Source organism: Rhinolophus sinicus, chromosome 15 (genome assembly GCF_057876585.1).
Source record: "Rhinolophus sinicus isolate RSI-liver-muscle chromosome 15, RSI-T2T, whole genome shotgun sequence".
Taxonomy (NCBI): domain Eukaryota; kingdom Metazoa; phylum Chordata; class Mammalia; order Chiroptera; family Rhinolophidae; genus Rhinolophus; species Rhinolophus sinicus.
This window is the reverse complement of record NC_142515.1, coordinates 30,023,751-30,040,735: the sequence shown is the minus strand read 5'-3', so window position 1 is coordinate 30,040,735 and position 16,985 is coordinate 30,023,751. Positions and strand designations below refer to the sequence as shown.

Genomic DNA, 16,985 nt, shown 5'->3' with positions numbered 1-16,985 from the left:
TCATACATATCAGCATTGAGTCCTTCTTTGACTCTGGTTTTAAGCATCGTTCTTCTGTTCCCAATGACATTTAGACAAAAGGCTACTTACTACTTGACCTTTCTTCAGCTAGATTGCAAATCCTTTGGAATGGGTATCTTCTTAATTGACACTATCTCTTGAAACAACTGGATGTTCTTCTAAAGCTATTTTTGTGCCCACCTCACTCTCCTTTTTTGGGAAGTTAGCCTGTGAGTCACCATTTTGATTACTTCAGATATGTTGAGTACCACTGAAGAAATAGTGGTCCTTCTAAAAGTGCTTGGATACATCAAATAACTTTCCAAAGGAAGGGGTACCTTTACTAATCTTTCTTTGTTCTGATTCCTTTTCTCTTACTCTCCAATTTAAGAAGTATTTTTCTAAAAGCATTTCCTCCAGGTGGGTGCTGAGTGGCTGGGATAGCAGAGCCCTCGATTGGGGGCAATTCCAGACGGCTTACTTGGGGAGGACAGTATGATCAACAATGCCCAGCAGAGATAAGGAAGATTCAGATCAGAGCATAAGGGCAACAGATTTGGCCTTGCCCACCTGGAAATTTTCCTTCTTGGCCTCTGCAGGGCCATTCTTTCTTAGTACTACTACGTACTTCTCAGTCTCCTTTTCTCATATCATCACGGGTGTATGCAGCAAATACCAACAAATTGCTATGTGCCACATAGTGTGAAGGACACTGGGGAAGTAATGATGAACTAAGATAGACATGGCTCCTGCCCTTTATGGAAATGAAGAGTCCAGGACATAAGTAAACAATAATTACAAATTGTAATACGTGTCAAAGGATACTGCTGTGAACAATAAAGACAAAAATCCCTGTTTTTCTGGAACTTGAATTCTAGTAGAGAAGAAAGGTGAAAAATAAATAGAATGTTAAGATAGGAAATAATGTGGGTGGGCAGAATGGACTGCTTTAATTAGGCAGGATGATCAGTGATGACCTTCTTCATCAGGTGACCAGGTGGTGACATTTAAACGGGTTAGACAATGAGTAGAAGTGAGAGATACACAGAGCAAGGGAGGAACAGTCCAGGCAGAAGAGCAGCATGTAGCAAGTCCCTGAAGTCAGGCCATACTTGACGACAGCAAAAAAAACTGGATCATAGTTCAGAAAGGGAAGAATGGTAGGAAATGAAGTTAGAGAAGTAGGTAAGGGTCACATTGTGCAGCGAGCCTTGTAGGTGCAGTAAATTCATTGAATTTTATTCTGAGAGCATCAGTGGGAGGCCAATGAATTCTTTTAAATGGGTATGATATGATGATTGTTTTTTAAAAGGTCACTAGGCTCAGAATTGGAAATGAGAGGCCCAGCTTGGAGACTGTTGCAGTAGTTCAGGCTGGAGACAATGGTGGTTGGGTTAGGGAAATGTCAGGGGAAGTGAAGAGTCCTTCACACTATGTGTTGAGTTTGAGATGCCTTTCAAATACCCCAGTGGATATGTCTAGTAAACCGTCTGGAATTCAGGTGAAAAATCTAGACTGGAAATTTAAATTTAGGGATTGTATATCTAGGTGACACTGAAAGCCATAGGAGTAGATGAGATCATTTAAGATGGGAAAAGAGGGCAGAGAACTGAGTCTTGAGGAATCCCAGAATTTAGAAATTGGATGAAGGAAGCACGAAGCCTTCAAAGAGATAGGCCATGTCTAAAATATGAACTCGTCTTCTGTCACAAACATATTTCGTCTGCAGTCTTGCCCATCTGAATTGATGCCAATTCTACCCCTCCATTTCTCAGTCCAAAACTTTGGGGTCATCCATGACCCTTCTCTTGTCCTTGCTCTCTTTCACCTTCTCACCCTTAACGCTCCCCGCACATCCAGTCCATTACGAAATTATGCTGGCTCTACCTTCAGAGTACCTAGAATCTGCCACTTACTCTGACAAGTGTTACCAGATTATAATCTAAACCACCATAATCTCTCATCTGCTTTACCCTTAACACCCTTAAGTCTAGTCTCAACACAACAGCCAGAGGGTGCTTTTCAAATGTTAAGTCTTATCATGTTAACTGATCACAAAACCCTGCAGTGACTCTGAGTAAAAAAGCCAAGGTCTTTACAGTGGTCCTCAAGCGTCTCTGTCTGGCCCATTTGTTACTTCTAACCTCATTTCCTACTTTGCTGCCTCTTTCTTTCTCACTCAGCTTGTCACTCTGGCCTTATCACTGTTGGCCAGTAAGGCTCACTTCCGCTCTTTCAAGTCTTTGATCAAATGTCTCTATGTCAACAAAGCCTGTGGTAACCTCCCTGTTCAACTTTACAGCCCGCCCCCATACATACACCCTGATCCTTTCTTACCCTGCTCTTTTTCTAATCAACCTTCTAATATACTTATTTTTTTAATTTATTGCTCATCTCCCATACTTCCATAGAAGTTCCTCAGAGGCAGGGATTTGGTTTCTTTTGTTCTTTAGTATGTTCCAGGCACCCAAAAAAGTGTCTGTCACATAGCAAATATTCCCTGTTCATTTGTTAAATGAATGGATGAGACAGGAAGAAAACCAGGAGTGTGTGATCTCATGAAAACTTTGGAGAGGATGTTTCAAGGAAGAGGGAGTAGTCAGTCGCAGGATGTTGTTGAATGGTCTAGTCAAGTGAGGACATACATTGTCCTTTAGCTTTGGCAACATGGAGATTGTAAGGGACTTTGATGAAAACAGTTGTAAGGAAGAAGCAGGTGCCAGATTGAATTTGGGAGAAGAATGAATAGGAGATGAAGAATTGCTGACAACACTTAGAGATTCGTTTATGCAGGGGAGGAGAGAAATAAAAGTGTGAATTCAAAGAAAATGTTTTTTATAAAATGGAAGATACAGAACATGTTTACGTACTGTTAGGAACGTAGAGAGGGGATTGATGGGGGTGGGAAGAGACCAAAGACCTTGAAGGTGAGAAAGAACTACAGTGTAAGGTGAGAAGGGATTGCTCTTTGACAGAAAGTACACTTCTTTCAACAAAACAGGTAGAAAACTAGTGCTCTCTAGTCATGTTCATTCATTTTCACATACGGTTTCAAATACCATCTTTATGTTCGCGACTCCAAAATGTCAGCCCCTAGCTCATACTGGTTTCTTGAGTTCAAGATCCACAGAACCTTTTATTTACTGGATGTTTGTTCCACAGGCACCTCAAACTAAGCATTTTCAAAAACAAATCATCTTATCCCACAAAATTTCCTGTTTTATTTTGTATCTCAGAGATCTGATAGTCACTCCCATTCCTTTTCTCCTTTTTCCAAATTAAAGAAGTCACCAGATGCTTTCAATTTTGTCTCTCTTTAGTTACTCCTGGGGACATTACGTGCAGTACCAAAAGATGAGAAACAACCTCCCAATCCATGAGAAAGGAGCTAGTTATAACTTCCAACCAATAAAAATGTACTGATAGGAGTTAATTTCTGGGATACTATTAGATTTTTAAAAAAGAGGATGTAGAATAGTGTTTTTGTTTTTTAATGTTAAGTAGGTGTTTGTCCTTCAAATACCACTGATCTGTTGTACGAGTATTTGCTATACTGTTTCCAAAAGGTGACTCAGGGATAATTTCCTTTGGGTCTTTGTTAGGGGAAGGAGGAAGATTCAACTTGAATAGTTGAATTCAGTTAATTTGCATCTTTATGAATGCCAACCATGTACCAGGTATTAGTTATTTTTTGCAGTGAACATGACATACTGGAATTTTATATAAAATTTCATTAGGAAATGCTAACTCGAAAAGATACCTGTACCCCAATGTTTATTGTAGCATGATTTACAGTAGCCGAGACATGGAAGCAACCTGAGTGTCCCATCGACGAGTAAATGGATAAAGAAAATTTAGTACACACACATGAATGTTATTCAGCTGTAAAAAAGAATGAAATCTTGCCATTTGCAACAACATGGGTGGACCTTGAGGACATTATGCTAAGTTAAATAAGTCAGAGAAAGATAAGTATTGTATGATACCACTTATCTGTGGAATCTTAAAAAAAAACAATGCAAAGAAAGTGAAGTCATAGATATGGAGAAAACCTGACATCTACCTTCTTGGGCAGTCTCTGTACTGGCTATCATGAATGATTTGCTCTTTCATGCTTCCATGCCTGTGCACATTTGTTTCTTCTGCTTAGACTCCGGTACCCTCCCTTTTTCAGCTCCTTCCTCCTCATTCTCCTAATGATCCCTTAGTTTTTCCATAAGCCTTCAGCTCAGATGTCATCGCTGGAATATCCTCTGAGATAACCCTTCCTATTCTTTACTTTCTTCCAACTTAGGTATTCCCTTCTTTGAGCTCTAATAGCATTTTATATATACCTCTGTTATGGCTATTGTATTGAAATTACTGGTTCTTACTGTTCCTCACCATCGTAAATTGTTAGCTCTTTGAGACTAGGGAAGATACTGTCTTTGTGACAGAGCCAAGCAATATTAAACTAACAAAGAATCTAATTAATCTCTTCAACCGTCTAACTCTTCCATAAACTGCAACCAGGCCAGCCCCAGGCATACACCTTAGAATGATTGTACCTTTCTTTCTCATTCAGTTACCAGGCTTGGTGGTTTTAAGAATATCCTGACAAAATTTCGGATGAGTGAGAAGGTCCTTTCTTTCTCTCCTAACACACACGTAAACCTCCCTATCTGCTTTCACGTATGCCTGAAATCCTTTTCATTTCAGTTAGCTGTAAAAAGTTTTAAAGTGGTATTAGTGGGAATGGTAAGAGATTGAAGCTCATTGGTACTAATCTGTAAACCAGTATAAATGAGTTTTCAGACTATTTTTTTCATATGGGGCAGTTGCAGCAGAACCATGGGACATGGGTTTCCAAAGGAGGCCTCCTGCCTAGGAAGAAGTTGCTTGTGTTGTGCAAAGTAGGGGCTCCTATGAAGACTCCTGATTCACACTTTTGCCTACCATCACTTCTTTGTGTCTTCAGTACTAGACAAAGATAAACTGTAAGCAGATCATATTCTGTTTATATCTCCCTGTTCCCCCAGTTTAGTAGAAACGTTTTATAAGGTAGATGTGGGAAGGGGTTTCTGGCAAGAGTTATATAGTTTGAACATCTGAAAATGTACACTAAATATGTAGAACTCTGTATTTGCAATTAGAAATGCTATTGTAGGTAGAGTGAGAAATGTTTGAACTTTATGCTTTCAGTCACTTATTTTATAACCTTTCTCTGAAGTTAGTAGTACTACCTAAAGCATTGGAGAGACCTTTTGGATTTCTCATTAAGATAAGTTAGTGATACATTTCAGATCCCCTTTTCATCACTGAGTTCTTGAATTGTTGAGTCTCTTACTAGTTTCCATCCAGAAACATTTTAGCATGGCTTCTACTTATTGATTCTAACTTGATTGTTTTCTTTTGAGGATTTAAATGTGGGTAATTTGTTTTCTTCTAGGCTTTGGGCGGAAAGATGTAGTTGAATATTTGCTTCAGAATGGTGCAAATGTCCAAGCACGTGATGATGGGGGTCTTATTCCTCTACACAATGCATGCTCTTTTGGTCATGCTGAAGTAGTCAATCTCCTTTTGCGACATGGTGCAGACCCAAATGCTCGTGATAATTGGAATTACACTCCTCTCCATGAAGCTGCAATTAAAGGAAAGATTGATGTTTGCATCGGTAAGACTGTTTGCTCTCCATAATTTTCTTGAAATTGTTTGTAACTATTCTGAATTTGAATTGACTTTATTTGTTAATATGATCAAATTCTGCCAGGCTGAATTTAAATACTTAAGAGCACTTTGTGATTTAATCTAACCACTATTTGCTTAGAGTCTTTTTGTGTATGGTAGTGGACTTAAGTTCTTTAGAGAATAGAGTACAGGATTCCCGTTTTCTAGAAATTTGGGTTCTTTGGGGAGATAGGCACACAAAGAATCAGATAACGTCATGGGAGACGTGAGCAGTAGTATTAGAAGATGATGAGTACAGTGAGTTGGCTGGAGTTAAGTCACTCCTTCCAGGAGTCTTTCCAGGAAGTAGTGGGAGAAAGGTTGAAAAGGTGTGCAGGTACTTGTTTATAAAGAACTTTGAATTCCAGGTTAAGGAGCTTGATATTGCTAATGTAGGTTGTGTGGAATCATTGAAGACTTTTAGGAAAGAGAACAGTGCAAAGAGAGTAGTGTATGTTAGGAGTGATCTGGTCGGGGGCTGGTAGAATGGACGCCATTGGGGAGATTAGCTAGGAAACTACAGTAACCCAGATGAGAAACGATGAGGGCATGAACTAGGATTGTTGTAGAATGGAAATGGCGGATAACTGAAGAAGCATTTGAAGGGAAAATTATGAGTCATTTAGAATATTTTAACAAATATGATAGGATTTGCCTGACAGATTGATCATTGACAGAAAATTATATGTGAGAAGGCTGCTTATTTGAGAGTTTTCATTAACCTGGTATTGGCTTTTCTGAACCTAACATGGATTTTGGACCCTGCTACCTTAGTTCTATTGCCTGATGTAAATCAGGGACAATCGAAATCCTTGAGGCCGGTAGAAAACCAATACTGTGCACTAGGAAAAGTCCAAAGGCTCTATGCTGGACTTACATTTTCCTCATCTGTCCTCCAAACCTCAAATCACTGATTATACCAAAGTCAACAGCTTAGTTTAAATGAGGTAATTTATAAAGATACGAAATAAATTACCTTGTAACCTCTGCACAGTTCTCCTGTCCTGTGTGTTATCTTGCTACTGCCTTCTGTTCAGAATCCTTTTCTGGTTCCTGAATCTCGGACATATAAATAGCTTTAATAATGCAGGGTTTTCCAGGGGTGGCTGGTTAGCTCAGTTGGTTAGAGCGTGGTGCTAATAACACCAAGGTTGCTGGTTCGATTCCCACATGGGCTGCTATGAGCTGCGCCCTCCTTAAAAAAATAATAAAAATAAATAATGTGGGATTTTCCGAATAAGGTTACAGATCTGCACTATCCAATAAGTTAGCTGAGGACTTGTAATATTCTAGTCCAAATTGAGATGTGCTATAAGGGGAAAATATACCAGATTTCTGAGACTTCGTTTGAAAAAAAGGAATGCAAATATCTCAATTTTATATTGATTACAGTATAAATGTAAATATTGAAACAATAGTGTTTTAGGTATATTGGGTTAAATAAAATGAGTTAAAATTAGTTTAACCAGTTTCTTTTTTTAATGTAGCTACTAGAAATTTTAAATCACACATGTGGGTCATGTTAATGCCTCACATTTTACTTCTGTTGGACAGTACTGTTACAAATAGTAGAATGAATATTAACCCTATCAAAGAATGGGAGCTAGGCTTCCCTTTCTGCAGGTATTTGCATTCTTTCCGCAGCTCCTTATTTATAGAGTGTGCCGGAATATCTTTATATAACAAATAACAATACAGAGTATAACACAGATCTTTTTAATGTGCTTTGGGTTATAATGTTTTTGTTTCTTTTTTTTTTTAAAGAATTGTGTGATTTTTTTAAAAAAATTTATTTCTTTTAATTCCACAGATCGCTATTCCTGGGCTATCCATAGCTTTAGAAATTTTATTTTTGTTACGATAGAAAATCTTTCTAACATAGGCAGTATTCATTTGAAATGAGAAAACAAACTTTCAAGCAAACTTGCCTTTTATTTCCTCACATACTCTTATCTGTCCTTAGTCACTTATCTAGGAAAGGAAAATCTGACTTTAAGCTTAGGGGACATTTATTTAGTGTGTATGTAATACATTGAATAATGAAACTTTTATATAGTCTTATCTGTAAAATACAATATTTACCATAGTATCAAAATATGAAAGGTCTTTAAATAACCTTGAGACTTCTGAACCAGAATTTGAAGAAAATGATTTACTGAAATAAAAATGTCATGATTATCATCTTGAAAAAGGTAGTGTTGCTATTTTGCAGTGCTCTTACAGCATGGAGCTGAGCCAACCATCCGAAATACAGATGGAAGGACAGCACTGGATTTAGCAGACCCGTCTGCCAAAGCAGTGCTGACTGGTAAGTCTGTGTACTCTCTTTGGGTATTCCAGGAAGAATGTAAAGAGTGAGCTTGCTAGGTAGATAGCTTCCTGCAGTTAGTCACCTCGGCTAGATTTTTTTAATAGTATCAGTTCAATTGATGTTTTTTCCTTCATCTGAACAGTTGGCATTTGATTATTGTCTAAGAAAGGTAAAGCTTTTTTTCCTTTTTAAATTGATGTTCCTCCTTCAGTATTACATGCTTTTTATCTTTAAAAAAAAAAAATCTTGGGGCTCAAAAGAAGCTTTATACTAGCCGTCAGTACATAGTTCATATTGTGGGCAGCAGTTTAGATTTCATTTCAGCAAATCAATAAACACTATGCATTATGTTAAATTATGTTAATTTAAATTGTATTAATTTTAAAGTTTTTTTATTCATTGTAAATATAAAAGCTGTAGGCATAAAGAGTTTATATTTAATCCTGTTTTTATTTATATATACGAGCGAGGTGTGATCAAAAAATAGAAGATCCCTGCCTTTCCGTTGTATGGCACTCGGCAGCATTCACAGTATTGTTTGATTACACCTCAGACAGATGTCCTGAGTATCTGAGGGGAGTTGGTTTCAGGACCCCCCACAGATTCAAAAAAACCTGTGGATGCTCAAGTACCTTATATAAAATGACCAAAGAACTGCATACAGTCGGCCCTCCACATCCACAAATTCCCAGCCATGGATTGAAAATACTGTTTTCAGTCTGAGGTTCGTTGAATTCATGGATATGAAACCTGCAGATATGGAGGGCTGACTGAATTTAAAATAGCATTGTAATAAAAACAATTTTAATGTTGAAAAATCTTACGGATTCACAAGAATGTTTATGATTATGTTCAGTTGGTGATGTTATAGAGTATATTTTGTCATTTCTGAATGTTGATATATTGGTTAGATTTTGTTTTGTTTGGCTTTTGAATGAAGTTGTGGATGCATTTTGTGTGTTAGACAAATAGTGTATTAGTTTTATAAAATTTAAGGAGTAAAAAGAAAAGGAAAAGCTCACCCATAACCAACCACCTAAGACAAAATTAAAATTTCGGTGTATTTCCTTCTTGGCTTTTCTTTTTCTGTGCATATTGTTTTTGTATAATTGTGATCGCACTTCATTATATAACATTGACTCTTCACTTTCATAACAAAGGTATTCTATAAATATTTTTAAATTGCATAATCTATTGATTAAATCATTTTCCATTTATTTACAATTTATTTTAGCTATAGTTCAGTGAGCATCTTTATACATAAATCTGTCATTACTTTTGTAATTAACTTTTCTTAATTTCTGCTTTTTTCCCCCCTAATTTACAGGTGAATATAAGAAAGATGAACTGTTGGAAAGTGCCAGGTGTGTTATAAATATGTACTATGAATACTTTACTATTTAAATATTTATTTTACAATAAGCAAACTTTTTAAAAAATTAATGTTTTTGAATATTCACATAGATGTCTTCAGATAGGATCTGATAAAGATTAGAAATTGCTAATACTTTTTTTGTGTGTTAGGAGTGGCAATGAGGAAAAAATGATGGCTCTACTCACACCATTAAATGTCAACTGCCATGCAAGTGATGGTAGAAAGGTACTTCCTTTTGCAACTAAGTTTGTGTTCATCTCCTGGTAATGTGAAAATGCACTTATTATAAATTAAAACATTTGATGAGAATGCTGATATTTTCTTTTGGAGTAATTCTTAAACTTAGTAAAACTTTATTAATAATAAACATTTAGTTGTTTATGAGTATGTGTTGGATTTTGTAAAACCAAATTGATAACTATTTACACAGTAAAGTTATAAAGTTTTAATCTGGATTTCTGGTTTCATATTTGGATTTTTCGCCCTTTTTTTAGCCACTATTTGAATTTCATTAATTTTTCTGATTAATATTTCAGTCAACTCCGTTGCATTTGGCAGCAGGATACAATAGAGTGAAGATTGTACAGCTGTTGTTGCAACATGGAGCTGATGTCCATGCAAAAGATAAAGGGTAAGTATTTGAACAAAAATTAGGATTTCTTAAATATTGTACTAGCCTTATAATATTATACTGTCAAATTTTGAAGCTGAATGAGTGAGACCCAGTGATACACATACATCAAGGAGGGAAAATTGTTTTCGGGGGAAACGTTGAGTTTACTGTTAGAACTCTTGGTTTTATGAGATGATGATGGGAACTCAGGTGGAGGTGGCTAGCAAATAGTTGGAAATGAAATTAGTGCTCAGCTAAGTAAGAAACTGTAAAACCAAAATGGTAAGGAAGGTCATGAGCCTTTAAAGAGAGGACAGATAGAACTAAAGACTAAGCCATGGGTGGCCATCACTCACCAGAGACCATCATGATGGTGTCTGTGGTAATTAATTGTGAGTGATCCCCAAAAAGGAGCGGCTTAAAGGTATAAGTCAAGATTTTAAGTAAGGTTCCATTGTTCCTTCTATAAAGTTCTTCCATTGCCATCCTGAAGGAAGTAGATTTTAGTTTTATTAAGGATTATAGGAATTTACCTTACATAATCTCAAAAAAACAGTTTCAGAGAAGAGCCAGTATTTGAGCGCTGAGTTTGGAAAAGATGTGAAGTAATCCAGGAGGGAGGGTAATCTATTCTATACCCAGGGGATAGTATGTGTAGAGCTATTCAGGAAGCTGCAAGTGCTTTGAAGGGTAAGACTAGATAGAGTGAAATCATTGTATGCCAGCTTAAGCAGTTGGAACCATATTTCGAAAGCAAGGAAGAACCAGTGAAGGACATTAAAACATGGAGTAACCACATCCGATTATCTTTTGGGAAAATGTGGCTACGGCTTGGAGGACAAATTGAGGTGACGGTCATTTCATAGTACAGGGAGAAATAGTAAAGGCCCAAACCAAAACAGTGGCAGCAGCAGTGGGGGGAAAAGGTGGATTTGAAAGAAACTTGGAAGTTATAATTGTTAGGACTTAGGATTCAAATGGGTGTTATTAAATTTTACACTTTTTTTTATTATTAGAAGGTTACATACGCCATTTGCTGTTTAAATCTAACTGTAAAGTTAAATAAAATTAAATAAACTAAACCTAGGGAATTTTTAATAAAAGGCTTTTTCCCCCCTCTCATATTGTAGTGATCTGGTGCCGTTACACAATGCCTGCTCCTATGGTCATTACGAAGTAACTGAACTTCTCGTCAAGGTTAGTTCTCTTGTTCCTTTTTAATAATTATAATTTATTTTAAATACATAGCTTATCTTTTTTTTAACTTTTCATTTATAATTGACATTAAAAATTATAGTAGTTTTAGGTGTACAGCATAGTAGTTGAACATTTATATAATTTATGAAGTGTTCCCCCCGGTAAGACTAGTATCCACCTGGCATTAAGTATATCTGTATTCTGTGTGTTTTTAATGCTGGGTGGATATAGGAATATTTATAATTACTATAAAATGTAGATGACTGATAGGTCAGCATCTGTCTGCTTGAGATTTTTGAGATACCATAACATTTTAAATATAAAGTAGCACTACCATCTTACAAATAGCAGATTAAGTGATTCTGTAATTTTTGGCTAAAAGTGAAGTTTTAAAACTTGGAAAATATCAAGAAGCAATTTTTAGTGAATCATGTATTATTAAAACTATCAGTTACATTTGCAAGACTTGCTTAGTTGTACTTTGAGTTGGAACAGCTCACTTGGTGAGCTTTACTTCTTCCCGTATGCTGGGTGGCTGTTGTTTAACAAACAGGTTCCCAGGACTGGCAATGAATTCTTTATTTTGCTCCCTGTTGGATGAGAATAAGATACGGATCCAAGGATGTTACCCACATCCATTTCCTTTTGTCCCCCAGTCTCTACATATGCATTCGACCACACTCTTCAGACTTCTCTCACTCTGCACCTATTCTGCCCCTTTAATACTTTTCCTCATTCTCAGCTGTCATGGGAAGGGAAAGAGGACATTTGTTTCCAAAGCCTCAGCTTCCTTTGGGGCAGGTGCTACCACAGAATACATTTTCTCACAGAAATAACTATTATAATGATTAGATACTCTTGAGTAGTCAATAAGCCTTTTTAAATTTATATAATGTGGCTACAATGTTATATATTTATAGCAGTAATGCTTTTGCTTATTATAAAACTGAATCTTGAATTCAGCACAGTATTTGGAATGTAATTGTGGATGAGAGTGAAACTTCAGGCAGATTGCGGTGGGACTTTTATAGACAACTGAGTGGTGTTTTCCTGAGACCTAGTGTTTCGCTAAATAGGAGTGGGAGGCTGAAGAAATGTCATACAGATAGAGGAGCGTGCAAAGAGTTACCAGAGTAGTCAAGTTCAGGAAAATGAGAAGAAAGCAAGGAGATGGAGACTGGGAAAATGCAGGCAGAGGTCCTAGGCAATGCTGAGTCAGTTGGCAACACTTGCTAGATAGTCCGGCCAACAGAAGCTGGCATTTAACAGCAGACATATTGTGATTGCTTTTCATGACCAGGATACTGTACAGGTTGTGATGTGATTGCTTGAAAAGTTAACATTTTATACCAGTAGAAGTAGTGTCAGGATGCATTGTTACTTTCACACTCAAACCACATTGAGAATCTTTTGTTATTTTAGTCTCTCAGTGTTTTTTTAAATGAATTTTTTAAACTGGAGTATATTTAGTTGAGGGCCACTAGGGTGATAGGAAGTCTGGAAACCATCTGATAAGGATAAGTGAAGGAGCTGAAGGTGTTTAGACTAAAAGAAAAACATAGGAGTTGCCTTCAAATATTGCCAAGAAGAATGTTGATCATTTTTGCTCCAAAGAAGCCCAATAGGTCAAAATTTAAGTGATTTTGATATATTTAACTTAATGTAAAACTTCCTAGCAACAAAGTATAAAAAGTTATGTTGGTTGAAAGTACTAAAAGAATAAGTAGCTGGTTCACCTTCTGCAGGAATGCTATGGAAGGGATTTTGTATTTGATGAGAGGTTGAACTAGAATGACTTCTGTGGTGCATCTAATTCTAATACCTGGAAATAGCTAAAATTAAAAAGACTGACAATACCAAGGATTAGCAAGGCAGTAGAGCCTAGAACTCAAACATTGCTGATGGCAATGCAAAATTAATACAACCACTTTAGAAAAGTGTTTGGCAGTTTCTAATAAAACTAAACATATATCTACCAATGATTTCCTCTCCTAGGGATATATGCAAGAGAAGCGACAGCATGAGTCCATAAAGAGACTTGTACATGAATGTTCGTAACAGCTTATTCATAATAGTCAAAAACTAGAAGTAGTCCCAATGCCCATCAACAGGATGATGGATAAGTAAATTATGGTATTTCTTATACAATGGAATGCTGCTCAGCAATAAAAATGAATTACTGAGACAGCATTAATGAATCTCAGAAAAATTGTGTGTGAAAGAAGGTAGACCCAAAAGTACATAGTGTGTTATTCCATTATTATGAAATTCAGGAACAGGTAAGGGTAATATATGGTGCTAACATCACAGTGAGTGCAGGAACTGTCTATGGAAGGAACATGAGGGAACATTCTGGGGTAATGAAACTGTCTTATATCTTGAATTGGGTGATGGTATCACGAATATGTACATTTGTCAAAACTCCTCAAACTACAGTAGTTCCCCCTCCCCCAATCAGCTGTTCTGCTTTCTGCAGTTTCAGTTACCCGCAGTCAACGGTGGTCCAAAAATATAAATGGAAAATTCCAGAAATAAACCGTTTATAAGTTTTTAATTATGTGCCATTCTGAATAGTGTGATGAAATCTCGCAGTGTCCCACCCGGGACATAAATCATCCCTTTATCCCATGTATCCATGCTGTGTATGCTACCTGCCCGTTATTCATTTAGTAGCTATCTTGGTTACCAGACCAACTGGCATGGTATTGCAGTGCTTATATCCAGGTCACCCTTATTTTAATTAATAGTGGCCCCAAAGGGCAGTACTGATGCTGGCAATTTGGATATGCCAGAGAGAAGCTGTAAAGTGCTTCCTTTAAGTGAAAAAGTGAGTACAGTGCAGTAACGTATTTTGAGAGAGAGAGAGAGAGAGAGACGTTTATATAATTTATTACAGTATATTCTCATAATGATTCTATTTTATTATTAGTTATTGTTGTTAATCCCTTCCTGTGCTTGATTTATAAATTAAACTCTATCATAGGTATGTATGTATAAGAAAAAACATAGTATTTATAGGGTTTGGTACATCTGTGGTTTCAGGCATCCACTGGGGGTATATATAGACACTTAAGAACTGTGCATTTTATTATATGTAAATTACAGTTCAAAAAAGGAAAAAATTAATTCTTGGAAAAGATACACGTTACATCTAAAACTTCATTCTTAACTGTTTTTAACGATAAAAGAGTTAAATAGGCCTTTGTGGGTAGACCTAGCAACCAGTTATTGTTTCTTCTATGGGGAAAAAAAAGTATTCTTTTTCTGAAATAATTGGTTTAAGAACGGAACTTTGGGAACATACCTGTTTAAGCTTGCATGATGTTAAATGACAGCGTACTAATAATATAAATTCTCTTAAAAATTAAACACTAGTTATACACTTTACTCTCCCAGCACGGTGCCTGTGTAAATGCAATGGACTTGTGGCAGTTCACACCTCTTCATGAAGCAGCGTCTAAGAACAGGGTTGAAGTGTGTTCTCTTCTGCTAAGTTACGGCGCAGATCCAACACTGCTGAATTGTCACAATAAAAGTGCTATAGACTTGGCTCCGACACCACAGCTAAAAGAAAGATTAGCATGTGAGTATAAATGAATGTTTAGCAAGGATATTATGATATCAATAAACAAAAAATTTTTTCTTGTTTGTTTCTAGAAATTTTTAAATAAAAAATATTTTCCTTAGCCATGGATATCTGTTGTTGCTCAGAGTAGGATATTATTATAAATCATTTGGAAGTTTCTACTCATTCTGCTCTTTAGATGCTATGAAAAGAAAATATATTTGTATTTATTTTTTCACATCAAGTTAAACACTTTTTATATGTATTAGTCTTATAGTTGGTATGCTTTTGGGAAAAAAACTGGGGTTTTGTTTCTATCTTTGATGTGACTTTCTAGTTTTAATCTGCCATGAAGTTAGTGTTATTTGTAGGATTGCCATTTTATAAACATAGTCCCCAGATTTACCATTTAATATTCTTCAATATCTGAGCAGTTCTGTGGTTCTCTGTCTACAGCTGAAATAGTTGTAGTAGAAAATTGTCACCTAATTCAGATATAGTATTGCTGTACATAAGTAGGAAACTTGTATTATTCTGGATTTACAAAGGATATAATGGGTAGTTTCAGAAATCTGATGAATAAAACAGAGGGATCTTGAGAAAATAACCCTCTTTCATTTGTTCATCAGTAGATGCCTCTTGGAAATATCCAGCTTGTCTAGTCCCCAGTTCTTTGATGTGAGAGCAAAGCCATCTGCTATTTCCATGTTAGTACAGGGACTATGATCGCTTTTTATTTTATTTTTTCACTGAGAAAAGTTCTATTCTTTTTGATAATTCTCAGAACTCTCTGGTCTGGGACTATTTTGCCCTACCACAGATACCTCCAAATCAAAGTAGTCCTTGAGTTGGCCGTATGCTAAATCATATATATAGTTGGGGATGGATTGGGTCATAACTGAGAGGAACTAGAATACCACTGTCTCCCTTTTCAGGGGTTATGTTTGGTGTAAGCGTCTTTTACTAAGTTCATGTAAATCCCATCGATTTGATAATTCTCATGCAGATTTAAATGCTTTTTCTTTATCTAGATGAATTTAAAGGCCACTCTTTGCTGCAAGCTGCACGGGAAGCTGATGTTACACGAATCAAAAAACATCTCTCTCTGGAAATGGTGAATTTTAAGCATCCTCAAACGCATGAAACAGCATTGGTAATGTTTCAGATTTAAGTTTTTAAAATATAGTAACCAGAAACATTCCAAACTAATGATAATGTCCTGCTTCTGATGATGATACAGGATAATTGTCATAATGTCCTACTTTTAGTAATTTGTTTTAAAAATCTATGCTTTTTAAAGATTAATGCCTGCACATAGTATATAAAGAAAAAATTTCAAACAATACAGAAAAAGAGACAACCTCACTCCCCAAAAGGCAGTGCTAGTATTCATTTGAGTATCCTTCCAGAAAAAATTTTATTTATATACTGGCATATATTACGTGGAATTTTTTATTATTATAAATGATACATACTATTTGCTTTTTTAGTATAAACATTATAAATGTTTATGATTGAAAAATTGGAAGCCACTGAAAATAATGAGAAAGAAAATAATTCTGCTGTTGAGATAAAATCACTTGGTTTTCCTTCCAGTATTGTGATCTTTTTCAAAATTAGATCTGAAGTCTGTATATCTCCCCTCTGTACTGTGTGAGTGAAGTGTGTGAGTAGAGGCTACTTCCCTGATAGAGGTAATAACATCTCTGTGGAACTGTAACAAAGTAATTGAGAACCAGGCGGTCCAGAAAAGCAATCAGAAAAGAATGGATAAAGTAAGGAAAAGTGATGGAAGATAGGGAAGGGACTGGTACAATCAGAGGCACCTTAGAAGTAGACGTTTAAGAGGAACAAAGTCCTGCTATATGAATTGCACAATGTACTTCGGATGAGGGAAGATGACCCTGAGTAAATGAATGTGTTTAGGGGCATATTTAACTCATAGTAGCCTTACTTTCCTAATATCTTTTATGGTTAATTTTCTTCCTTATGCCATGATGTAAACTATGTGAAAGGTATGTAGAAACCTAGCTATAAAACATTTTAGACCTTTTTGCTACTTATAAAAAATTTCCAAGTTAAAAAAAAATAACAAAGCTACAAACTAATAAGAAATGCTACTGCAAAATTAAAATCATAACAGCCTTAAGATGGTACAGAGAAATTTGGAAAAACTGACATGGAAAATTTTCTGGTCTGAAGAGCAAATACTACATGT

The 16,985-nt window shown here is 36.1% G+C and overlaps 1 protein-coding gene across 3 annotated transcripts in view; it reads left to right on the top strand.

Annotated features, from left to right (window-relative positions):
• Positions 1–16,985, top strand: part of TNKS2 (tankyrase 2) — a 55,292-nt gene that overhangs the window by 6,307 nt on the left and 32,000 nt on the right. For all 3 annotated transcript variants that reach the window (XM_019739266.3, XM_019739258.3, XM_088791956.1), the window contains exons 2-9: positions 5,429–5,653; positions 7,919–8,014; positions 9,345–9,381; positions 9,542–9,617; positions 9,929–10,023; positions 11,136–11,202; positions 14,599–14,785; positions 15,799–15,920. In XM_019739266.3, the coding sequence (XP_019594825.2) occupies positions 5,429–5,653; positions 7,919–8,014; positions 9,345–9,381; positions 9,542–9,617; positions 9,929–10,023; positions 11,136–11,202; positions 14,599–14,785; positions 15,799–15,920 (905 nt within the window). The remainder of the gene's footprint in view (positions 1–5,428; positions 5,654–7,918; positions 8,015–9,344; positions 9,382–9,541; positions 9,618–9,928; positions 10,024–11,135; positions 11,203–14,598; positions 14,786–15,798; positions 15,921–16,985) is intronic.